Source organism: Gobio gobio (assembly GCF_949357685.1).
Source record: "Gobio gobio genome assembly, chromosome: 8".
Taxonomy (NCBI): Eukaryota; Metazoa; Chordata; class Actinopteri; order Cypriniformes; family Gobionidae; genus Gobio; species Gobio gobio.
The window spans coordinates 12,850,728-12,864,052 of NC_137114.1; the positions used below are offsets into that span (position 1 = coordinate 12,850,728).

Here is a 13,325-nt window from a genome sequence, read left to right on the forward strand (position 1 = left end):
GAAAAGGAAAAGTTTAAATCGCTTAAAACAGACGCGAGCTGATTCGAACGAGTGATGCTCCACAGTAGCTGCAAATCTGCTTCAATGTCGCTGCGCTGTCGTCATCGTGTAAAGCCCGCCCCAACGTTTCTAATTGGTGCCGCGATTTCTAGGGTTTAGAAATGGGTTTGAATGGGCTCTTTGCCAGACTACTTGCAGAGCAAATCTAAATTTGCCGGAAGTTGTCTGGGTTTTCCCAGGCTAGTTTTTTGTTGTAAGCCCGAAATGACAATGAGGCAGCCTCCCGCAATGCAAAGTCAATGGAGAGCGTTGGATTGTTTTCCCCCCCGGTGTGGGCGTGGCCTAAATACGCTCTGTCTCTATGTACACCCTTTCATGGAAACGGTATTCCCTGGTGGCTGTGGCTCTTTCAGCAGATAATGCGTCCTGTCCACAAAGCACAAATGGTTCACGAATGGTTTGAGGAGCACAACAACGAGTTTGAGGTGTTGACTTGGCCTCCAAATTCCCCAGATCTCAATCCAATCGAGCATCTGTGGGATGTGCTGAACAAACAAGTCCAATCCATGGAGGCCCCACCTCACAATTCACAGGACTTAAAGGATCTGCTGCTAACATCTTGGTGCCAGATACCACAGCACACCTTCAGGGGTCTAGTGGAGTCCATGCCTCGATGGGTCAGGGCTGTTTTGGCAGCAAAAGTGGGACCAACACAATGTTAGGAAGGTGGTCAAAATGTTACGCCTGATCAGTGTATATTGATATATTTTAATATTTTGAGAGTGTAGGGAGACTGACTCGATTACGTCATACGCAGTGCTTCATGGGAGTGGGCGGGGCTAAAGAGATGTTTTGGTGGGTTTTGCTTGTTTCGACTTTCTGTACAGCATCATGGGTAAAAGCAAATAATACACATTTGATAGCAAATACTATCAATTAACAACCTTGTCTTTAAAGTTTTATAAGTTATGGTAAAAAAAAATCTGTTTCCCTATTTCTGGAACCAGACTGCTGCACTCCTCAATCCTTTTGGCCATATAGTGTTCAAACATATGGAAATTAAAACAAAATATATAAAGCCACTTTGTGTATGTCTACAGTGGATATAAAAAGTCTACACACTCCTGTTAACAAACAACAGCTACTTTTTGTGATGTAAAAAATGAAACATAAATCAGTAACACTTTAGAATAATGGTCCGTCATGAACTATGCAGGAAGTAATGCAGGACTAATGAGTATTACTATATTAACACTTCAGCTACTACTAATATAGAAACAAGCTGAACTAATCAGTAAGTAATATCTAATTTAGGAGATATTTCCTGGTAAAGTAATCAATAATTAGGATTAATAATCGTGTGAACATTATCGTGTGTCTGAGACATAATCAGAAGAACATTATCGTGTGTCTGAGACATAATCAGTCATCATTTTTACTCTGAATAAAGTCATAAAATGCATCACTAATTAAAACATATTTTTCACTTTAAAATAATGGTCCAGATCACTAGTAGTTTGTGCATAGTGACTGGGTAACACTCAAGTAATTAGTGATGCATTTTATGACCACGTTGAGAGTAAAAAATAAATTGTTCACATCTCAGACACGTTAATGTTGATTAGTAACTAATTAGTCATTTTTTTATAATTTGTCATAGTTATCTATGAGTTCTTGATACCAATCCCATTCAGTAATTATTGATTACCTCATAAGGAACTATCAATTAGATATTACTTACTGATTAGTTCAGCTTGTTTCTTTATTAGTTAATAATAGTAGCTGAAGTGTTAATGTAGTAATACTCATTAGTACTGCATTACTTCGTGCATAGTTACTTATTAATGACGGACCATTATTCTAAAGTGTTAACCCATAAATCATATCAGAACTGTTGCATGTTAAATGTAAATATTACAACCTATACAGTGACACGGAAAACCAAAAAAAAAAAAAAAATAAGAATTTGGAATAACTAACTGCGTAAGTGTGCATTCCCCTGAACGTCTATCAGCTTGGCACATCTTGACGTGGGAATATTTTCCTGGTCTTCTTTGCAAAAATGTGAGGGCATCTCCTATGCAAGGCCCTATTCATTTTCTATAGGATTCAGGTCTGGGCTCGGGCTCGGATATAGAATTACAATACATTTGTCTTTCTTGGCTGAAACCATTCTTTTGTTGATTTAGATGCGTTTTGGATCACTGTCATGCTGAAAGTTCTCTTCAGTTTCAGTTTTATACCAGATCCCAAATCAACTGATTCCCTCCACCTTCACTAAAGCCCCAGTTCCAGCTGAAGAAAAGCAGCCCTGAAGCATGATGCTGCCACCACCTGTTCTTGATCATATCAGTGTTGTGCTATACTTTCTCCACTTGTTTCTGACTCACTTCACTCTGTTCCATGGAATATCTAAAGCCTCACCTGAGCGATACCTTGAGATCCCGCTGATCCCAGTTCTTCCCATGTTCTCTGTGGTAGCATGCAACCAACAAGATGTGCGAAAAATCGTATAAGAACAGCTGAGGTTTATTTAGTTAAACAGGTGGAAACAGATTTGCTTTCACGAGCTTGATGATTAGTTCATTCTTAACACAGCTACACCCAATTATAAAAGGGGGTGCACACTTATGCAGTGAGGTTATTAGGATTTGTACTGTGCAAAAGTTCTGACAAGATTTATCTTGGTTTTATTTTCTTCATCACAAAATCCAAGAATTTCAAAAGGGATGTGTCGAATTTCTACAGTAGATCCACTGTATATAATGTCTTAGTAGTCAGCCACAATAATGAAATGTCTTTGGATTATCTTCATTTGGGAGCATTTCTCAGGAAATATTGATACAAGCAATTATTTATGATTAGTTTGATTAATTAGTATATCACACAATTCATTTGACCAATGTTTTTAATCAATTGATAGTCCAAAAAATGATGTCACCAAGTAAAAACATTTCAGACGTTATAAGAGTTTCTGGTAATATTGCATATGGGTAATATATACACTGCCGTTCAGTGTTTGATCAGTAAGATTTTTATTTTTTATAGAAGAAGTCTCTTATGCTCACCATGGCTGCATTTATTTTATTTATATATAAAAAAAAAAAAGATTTTGTGAAATATTATTAAAATGCTAAATAACTGTTTTCTATTTGAATATATTTTAAAATGTAATTTATGTCTGTGATGCAAATCTGAATTTTGAGCATCATTACTCCAGTTTTTGGAGTAACATGATCCTTCAGAAATCATTCTAATATGATGATTTGATGCTCAAGAAACATTTATGATTATTATCAATGTTGAAAACAGATTATTTGATGAATAGAAAGTTCAAAAGAACAGTATTTATCTGAAATAGAAAGCTTTTGTAACATTGTAGTAACATTCAAAAGTTTTGGGTCTGGGGGGGGGGGGGGGGGTTAAAGAAATTAATATTAAATTGATCAAAATTGAACTTTTCAAAGAATCCAGAAAAAAATTTTTTTACTCGACTGTAATTTTGATGATAATCATAAATGTTTCTTGAGCAGCCAATCATCATATTAGAAGTCATTCACGACACATATCCAGTCTGGCGCGTTCTTTTTAAAGCTACACTGTGTGATATTTTCCCCCATCTAGCGGTGAAAAGGTATATGACCATCCAGTGAATATTAGTTTCTCTCCCTCTCAATTCCGATTTCCTTTTAACTCCTACGGTGGCCGATTTAGTCCAAGATTAATATGGCTTCCAGTTCGACCTCGTCCACATTCGACACGGTGCCATCGAGTGTTAAAACGCGAAAAGCAAAGCTTGAATTCACCGGTATGTCCCTCTTTGGCTGATGTACTTTCAAGATGGAGGGGCAACATGGCGACCGGCATTCGAACCCATTACCGTCTGTATTTTCAATGGCATATTATAAACTTACGAAAATACTTTATTACTTGAAAGAAGTAAATATGCATTAATGAGCACATATATTTTTGAAAGCTAATTATTATTATTATTATTATTATTATTGTTATTATTTTTTATCTAAGAACAAACTAAAAAAGTTACACAGTGTAGCTTTAAGATCATGCCTATGGAAGCTTAACTTTTATAGGAATTCTTTGAAAAGTTGAAACACTCACTTTGCTCCGTACCGCTCCGTTATTAATGCCCAAGCCGAGCAGCCATACGCATTTACATTCTGTGAGTGAGATCCCACCCCTGTGGGCGGGTTGAAAACGTTGGAACTAGCTCCTTCTACTGGCTGTAGTCTCTAGCCTCTGGCCAAAAAATCCTCAGATGATGCAAAATGACGATATTTGCGTCATCGGAGGATTTTTTCCAGAAATAAAATGCATAATTCTCTCGTCTCAGGGAGACATGAGGGGGGAAAGAGCCATAATTCGAATATACTACCGGGTTTCTACTGATATAAAGCTTAAAGGGTTAGTTCACCCAAAAATGAAAATTCTGTCATTAATTACTTGCCCTCATGTCGTTTGACACCCGTCAGACCTCCGTTCATCTTCAGAACACAAATGAAGATATTTTAGTTGAAATCTGATGGCTCTGAAAGGCCTCCATTGACACAATGCACGGTTCACTCTCAAGACCCTTAAAAGGTACTAAAGACGTCGTTACAAAGTCCATCTCACTACAGTGGTTCTACAATAACTTTATGAATCGGCGAGAATAGTTTTTGTGCGCAAAAAAACCCTAAATAACGACTTATATAGTGATGACGATTTCAAAACACGGCATCATGAAGCTTCGAAGCGTTATGAATCAGTGAGTCGAATCAGCAGTTTGAATCGCCAAATTTCAGCAGTTTGGCGGTTTGACACGCGATCCGAATCATGATTCGACTCACTGATTCATAACGCTTCGAAGCTTCATGAGGCCGTGTTTTGAAATCGTCATCACTATATAAGTCGTTATTTAGGGTTTTTTTGCGCACAAAAACTATTCTCGCCGATTCATAAAGTTATTTTAGAACCACTGTAGTGAGATGGACTTTGTAACGACGTCTTTAGTACCTTTTAAGGGTCTTGAGAGTGAACCGTGCATTGTGCCAATGGAGGCCTTTCAGAGCCATCAGATTTCAACTAAAATATCTTCATTTGGTCTGACGGGTGTCGAACGACATGAGGGTAAGTAATTAATGACAGAATTTTCATTTTTGGGTGAACTAACCCTTTAATGCTAATCGCTGAAGTAACCCTTTAAGTAATTCATATTTTAAAATAAAATATTAGAAATGAGTCTGGAATGTTTAATGGAATGTATGCACCATGTTGTAAGTTGTGCCAGAGTTTAATTTATACAAAACTTTAAATACAAATTGAAAAAAAAAAAGAAGTGTCCAAACAACTATATTGTATTGTTTTCGTTTATATCAAATATATATTTTTATGCTTAAATGTCAACCACCTAAAAACCATCAAACCCTGCTGGCACAGAGCCCTCCAATTTAGCCTCTCCACACATATGTTTCTGTATGCCAGGCGCTTGCGAGGCGGTCACGGCAGTTGGAATAATGTTGTTGGAGCGCTGGTTCAACGAGGGGGAACTAATGAGATAACAGAGCTGTGCCATCTCACCCAGTTGCCAAAGAGGCCATTATGGGCATTCCTCATCGTTAACGCCATCATAATATACACACAGATCTGCTCCACTGCACTGATCCTAACAGCTTCATTTAAAAACACTTAAACCCTTAAACCTACGAACGCTTTTTAATGCCGCGTTTGAATTAAACATTATGGAAAATCTTGAGTTGTTATTAAGTAATGATTTTTATATCTATTCTAAGGAGGAGAAAAAGTGAGAATGAAAGGCCCCGGCTATGTTTGAAATAGAATACTACTGTACTGCTTACTGCCAAGTGTACAAGTGCCTACTGCGTTTAGAGATAATACATATTATGCCAAAAAAATTTACACTATCCATGCATAACCACTGATAATGATCGGCTATTTATACAGAAGGAGGCAAAGTTCATTTCTTCTCCCTCCCTGTTACAGTATGTATATCTTAAGTGGGGTAAGATGCCCCAGAGCAAGATATTTTTCTCTTGACCATAGATGCCTCAAAATATCATCTCAACACACAACACATATGAATATCAGAATATGTGAGATTTCGAGGTTAGCCGAGTCTCTGGAAAATAGTGGTCCATGACATTGTATTATTAAAAGTTGTTGTGTCTATTAGTTAACTGATGGGCACATTCATGTTTTTATATTTATAGCCTAAAGTAAATCTAATTAGACCCTTGTGCTAAGAAAACTATTTATTTCCCTTAACACATTGGCTGATCATCATTACTTCATCATCCTGCACATGCTAAACTTGTATCTAAATATGTTACGATGAAATAGAAATGTACATTAGCTATGTTTCCATCCAAAGTTGTGAATTTAACTTCAGCGCAAAATTGGAATATCGCATAAAACATATGCGAAAAAGTCACTGTTTCCATCCCATGTGTTCAAGAGGACAAAATCAACACTTCCTGGTAAATTGGTGCAAAATAACTGTAATAAAAATGGGAGTTGCTGTAATCATGGAAGCCACAGTGGCTCTTTTTCCTCCATCATAAATGACTTGCGTCTCAGAGCGGTAAATTAAACGCTGCCATGTTATCTTGCGTTCGGATGCCTTGTGTTTGGGAACGCAATCATGTGAGACGCTTCTGGGAGGGACTTAAACCAAATCTTTATGATGACAGACTTTGGCTCAGGCATTTCAGATCGACCGAACCAACATCAGATGCTGTGCGACGTGATTGGTCCACTGGTTATTCAATTAAATTTTCACTTTATTTTTGGAATTTCTTCCAAAAATTGCCTCGGATCCCACAGCATTTACGGTCTCACATAAATTCACATCAATACACATCTACATCAAATAATAAGACACACTACAATAGACACTACTTGATGCACAAAAAGTGATCCACATATAAGTGTTTACATACTTATATGTGGTTTTGTGTATCAAGTGGTGTCTATTGTTCAGTTAACTAGTTCAGTTATCCAATCACGTCCTCTTTTGAGGCAAAGGCGTGTGTTTTTTTGTTGCGAATCGAAATATTTTTTTAAATAAACGTGTTACCATCATTTTCTTATCGGATATAAACTTTGAGCTCAATTTTTTTTATGCGCATTTTTAGTATCTATGTGCATCTTAGCATTTCCATCCAGCTGGATTTTTATGCAATTTCCCATCAAAAAAAAGTTTATACTAGGGCTGTCAAAAGATTAATCGCGATTAATCGCATCCAAAATAAAAGTTTGTGTTTACATAATATATGTGTGTGTACTCTGTTAATTATTATTTATATATAAATACACACACATTCATATATATTTAAGAAATATTTGCATGAATATACTGTATATACATTTATATAATCTATAATATATATAAATATAAATGTTTTATATATAAAAAATAATATTTTTTTCTTAAATATATACATGAATGTGTGTGTATGTATATATAAATAATAATTAACAGAGTACACACACATATATTATGTAAACACAAACTTTTATTTTGGATGCGATTAATCGCGATTAATCTTTTGACAGCCTTAGTTTATACCCATACAATGTTGATGGAAACATAGCTATTGTTAAGGGGGGGGCGTTTTTTCTCCATCTTACCCTAGAACACTGCATTGGTTATTCACATTAGTAAGTAAACTGATAAGAACAAGCATTGACCAATAACGTGTCTGCTTTGTGTTTGCTTTGTACAGCATATCAGAACTAGAATGGACAGTTTGTTTTTCCGAGCACAGCCTCTGTTTGTGCAGGGTGTGAAAGAAATTCAAGAGGAACAATCGTCTTATTGTGTTTAACTAGACCTTTCTAAGTAAGCAGAAACTTGATCAGAGTTGCCCGTTATTGTGTCTAATTCCTCATTCCTTCTCGGATTTAACTCGAGACGATTATAAAGGAGACATTTTCAGGCAAAGAGCACTGCTGTTTCCCACCCGTTGTTTTCGGTTGGAATCACATTCTTTGGTGGAGAGGGGCAAAACAAATATAATAAAAAGTTCTTAAAACCACAGGGGTCATTCAGTGGTGCCACTAATAAGTCTGAAGGATGAATTAAGGAAAGTTGGCAAAGTTCCTGCAACTCCCTGTCCAGCCATGCTTCAGTCATGACTACGGGCTTCTTTCAGTAAACATAAAGTCTGTCCGCAGCAGGGCCCTGGCACACACATACATACACTCCTGCTGGTTCCAGGATTACGGCCCTTTCCCTGTGCTCCTCCTCTCGTCGCTCCCATGGCTCCTCTACTGGTGAAGCGGGCTCTAATCGCCCCTATCGAGGTGGCTTAGCTAATTGGCAGGCGCTCTGTCACTGGGAACGCATCTGCTACCTGTTTGTACCAATTAGCAGATGTGAGCCACTCCAGTCCGACGCCTCCGCACATACGACAGATTCCGCAATTAGTGGCTCGTTTAGAAAGAGCGCCTCAATTAACATGAGTACCCTTAATTACATATTCGCAGAGGATGCGGGAAGATCCTGGCCTCTCGCAGTTCACCTCACTCGTGCGTTTGTGATGAGATGAGAGAATAAACATGATGTTCAATGACACTGGAGATTTCATTACAATATTTCCAGAGAGACACACTATGTGACCGATTTATGTTCACTTACAGTCAAGCTTGATTTTCTAAAGAGGGGGGTTGCAATTATAGTTATAGTAGGGATGTAAAAATGCTTCTGTCTGACAATACAAATTGGATGCATCAATTTTAATTTCATTTGATGCATCAGTTGGTGTTTGCTGGTTATGGATTTCACAAACCTACATCAAAATTAATCTTGATAGTTTTTGATAAAGACAAAAAATAAATGTTATACAACTGTACCATGATGAAGAATTAGAAATGGTTTTTAAGTAGTTTGGCATAATCTTTCATTATTCGAAGGCCCTATTGTTTTTCGAAAGATTATTATGATTATTATTACAAAGCTGGTGCGTGGACGTGGCATGTGGGCTCTACGGCGGCCCCTAGAACGGAGTCTGAAATCTTGGATACATTACAAGCAACTATTTGTATAAAACACATATAGATCTCAGGCGTGGAGAGGGAGTTCAGTAGCGCCACTTTTGACCAAACTCAGTACATATATTGTTCTCATCGAGCCGGGCAACTTTCTAATTTACAGTCATTAGCTCCGACCAACAAAAAGTCAGATATTTTGGCTTGAATGTGAATTTTTTTGAATAATCAGGTTCTGAATTTTTAACTCCTCCTCCTAGGGGATTCATACGATTCACACCAAACTTTCTGAACATGGTGGAAAGACACTGAAGATGTTAAATTGTGAACAGATATTGGATATCTCGAACGGTGTTGCTGGAAGAGTCTCATATCTTGACATAATCCTTTTACATTTACCCAGTTTAAATGCATATTGCCCATCATGCACAGTTGCCCTAAAGCCACCGGGTTGGTGGTGGCGCTGGGGCTTGAGCCTGTCATCGCTGCATGCAGCTATATTTATTATTTCTTTCTTTCTTTCTTTTCATGTAATCAATATCCAGACAAATAAAGGTCACTAATTCTCTTAAAAATAATCATTTGACCTCAATATTGCACGGCAATATAAAATATACAAAATGTGATTAGTCTAACTTCTAAAACATTTTATGATTTTTCTGAATTAATAATTTGTGATATTTTAAAAACACTTTACTACCTTTTTTAGAATAATGAATTAAAGCTGAAGTACGTAACTCTTAACTAGCACCATTTCTAGAAACTAGAATCTCACAGAGAACTGGAGGTGAACTAAAAGCCAAAAAAAGAAATAAAACACTTTTGCAACACCTTAACAACCATATAGCGATGCCCTAGCAACCAAACTCCCTAGCATTGTGGTAGTGACTTTTTGCACAAGCAATGACCATGCACATTTCCGCCATATAGTGTAGAAATCTAGTTACTGATTGTAATTACTACAACAATATCGTTCTTTAACTATTTTTGTTGTAGATCATTCAGTTAATTTTTCTAACAGATCCATGCAATTTTCACTCCAATTTTGTGTGTGTGCTTTAATTATGAATCATCCCAAAACAAATTAATCACATTACTGTCCAAATTTGGCCAGATTTCATATTTCAAAATACTGGATGATGACAATTTTTTTGCAGGACTGCTTTATAGATGAATTGATGATCTTTACAACAAAACTGAATCAACACTGAACTGACTTCAGCTGATGTTCCTGTTATCGCTGTAAAGCTGCTTTGTATAAAGTGCTATAAAAATAAAGGTGTCTTGACTTGACTTGATTAAAATAGGTTAGAAAACGAGGCTGTGAGAGGCAGATGGTACAGTCCGATCAATAAAGGTTGTAAGATCCACTTAAAACCTTCTAGCAGCCAGACATACAACACATCTAATATTAATCAAACACTTGGAGTTTTGCAGCTATTTTTTTTATATAAAAGAGAAACGGACAACGGCAATACCAACTGGCCATAAAGCCTGTACAGACAAGTGGACACACGGATCTCCTTCAGGCCCTAATCTGAGTCAGCTGCTCTCATCGAGGGGCCCGCTGTCATGTGAACCCATGTGAGTTGGCTCTTACATATTCTCAGCACAAAGATCAAGGGCTCTTTGGTCTCCCTCCTGCGCCCAAGGCGTCTCATAGAGACTTTCGCATCACATGCTTCTTGAACTGATCTGCTCTTAAAGCCTGAAACACTGCTCTGAGATCAGCCTAGCCCATAGTACCCATCTAATCTGATGTTTCTGAAGCACAGTAACAGCTAATCAGAGATCAGCCGAGCTTTGAACAAGACTGTGGAGGGCAAACCATATGAAAACTGCAGTAGTTAACATTAGTTAACATGAACTAATAATAAACAATACTTCTACAGCATGTATTAATCTTATTTAATGTTAATTTCAACATTTACTAATATAGGCTACTGTTAACATCAAAAGTTGTACTTGTTAATATTAGTCAATGCATTGTGAACTAGCATGGACAAACAATGAACAGCTCTTTTTTATTAACTAACATAAACAAAGATTAATAAATACAGTAACTGTATATTAAATGTATGAAAATGTATAAAAAACAGTAAATGTATTGGTCATTGTTAGTTAACACATTAACTAATGTTAACAAATGAGACCTTATTGTAAAGTGTTACCGAAAACTGTTCAAACGCAAGTCTTCAGTGGCCTACAAATATCTGAATTTTGATATCCAAATATCACAAATATCTAGCGTCTTTCTCATAACTACATTAACTTCACTTTTCGGAGCTTTTTTTGTGCAATGTCTTTTAACCGGTCCCAAGTTGTTTTATGAAGTCAGTTCCCCAGTATCCACAGGTGTAATTCATCAGAATATGGTAATTTTCCACAAGTGTTTGACAACTAGAAAGTGTCCAAACAGTGTTTGCACGCACTTCTTGTTGTGAAACGGGTGCTTATGCTATCTTTCTTTAAAAAAACAAAACAATGGTTGGTTTGATGTTTTGTTACCTAAAGCGATTCAACTGCTCGTGCGAATACGTTTGAAGAGTCTATGATAGATAATCTAGTACAAGTTACAATGTAACAGATGCCGCAGTTTTAACTGGAAATGGTTATAGGAAATGTTTTGTAACGGTACACATGACACTTCAACAAAGGGAAATAAGAAAATATTGGGGTTTCAAACTGTGTAGGCTACATACCGCTTGTCCCGGAGTCCCAATGACCATCTGCATGTAATATCCCCTACCAGAGTCTCCGTTTAAATTATCAATCATGTCCAGAAAGTTGACGATGCCCGCTGGATCTGATGCCAGGGACAGTCCGCTGTCGACAGCGCCTTCATTCTTACGCAAAGGCCTGAGGTCCAGCTGCACAGACGGGTCGAAATTCCCAGCAAATATTTTTAAAGGTATTGTAAACACTGAATGAGACGTCCAGAAGGAAAGAGAGAGTAGCAGAAGACCGTAGAGCCGCATCTCGCCAAACTTTCACCTTGACAGACTCTCAGCTTTGCTCCAAAGTGCGGAACTCTGTCATTGGCAGCTGAAGGTCCATTCTGATTATTAGTTATGGGAATAATCTTCCGCAGAGAGTATGTGAACCGGACAGATGCCGCAGGGAAATAAAGTATGTGTGTAATGTGTTCAATTGATAACTTCCTGAAAGAGCATATGACGGATATGACGAGCATAACCAAACATTCCAGCGTTTAATCAGGGCCAGAGGCACGGGAGAGGGAGAGATACTGGGCTGAAGTTAGCGACTGCGGCTGCCTGGGCAGCATTTGTGGGCGGCAGGCTGATAACGCTACAGGGACTGTGGCTGTGGCTGTTAAACTGACTGCTCATTGCGTTTTGAGAATCAGTCTGCAATGTTGAACAGCAAACAATGCAAGATACATGTTTCAAATCATGAAAACATGTTTGAGGTTTTGTGCTTGAACAGAGTTTGCTGCCAATACAGTAAATGTTCTCATGGTGCCATATAGGACTGAATCAATACTGTAGTTGACCTTTATACAGGTGAGTTACAGTAATGTGGCAGTCATGGTAATCTGTTTACAGTATCACAAGGCATACTGTAATGTAAAATGCTTGATGACATCTGTCTCCCTTCTTCTGATGCATTTCTGATCAGTCTGATGTTACACCGTCATTGACTATTTCCTCTGCCTTATACTATGTTCTGCTATATGTTCACACACACACGTTGGGTTTTCATGTTTTATGGGGACTTTCCATAGGCGTAATGGTTTTTATACCGTACAAACCGTATATTCTACCCCCCTACACTGCCCCTGCCCCTAAACCTACCCATCACACACACACACACACACACACACACACACACACACACACACACACACACACACACACACACACACACACACACACACACACACACACACACACACACACACACACACACACACACACACACACACACACACACACACACACACACACACACACACACACACACACACACACACACACACACACACACACACACACACACACACACACACACACACACACACACACACACACACACACACACACACACACACACACACACACACACACACACACACACACACACACACACACACACACACACACACACACACACACACACACACACACACACACACACACACACACACACACACACACACACACACACACACACACACACACACACACACACACACACACACACACACACACACACACACACACACACACACACACACACACACACACACACACACACACACACACACACACACACACACACACACACACACACACACA

General features: G+C 38.1%; 1 protein-coding gene across 1 annotated transcript in view; it reads right to left on the reverse strand.

Moving 5' to 3' along the window:
* Positions 1-12,328, reverse strand: part of bace2 (beta-secretase 2) — a 35,772-nt gene extending 23,444 nt beyond the window's left edge. The window contains exon 1 of the mRNA XM_079824406.1: positions 11,709-12,328. Within this exon, the coding sequence (XP_079680532.1) occupies positions 11,709-11,984 (276 nt within the window). The 5' untranslated portion in view covers positions 11,985-12,328. The remainder of the gene's footprint in view (positions 1-11,708) is intronic.
* Positions 12,329-13,325: the final 997 nt, after the last annotated feature.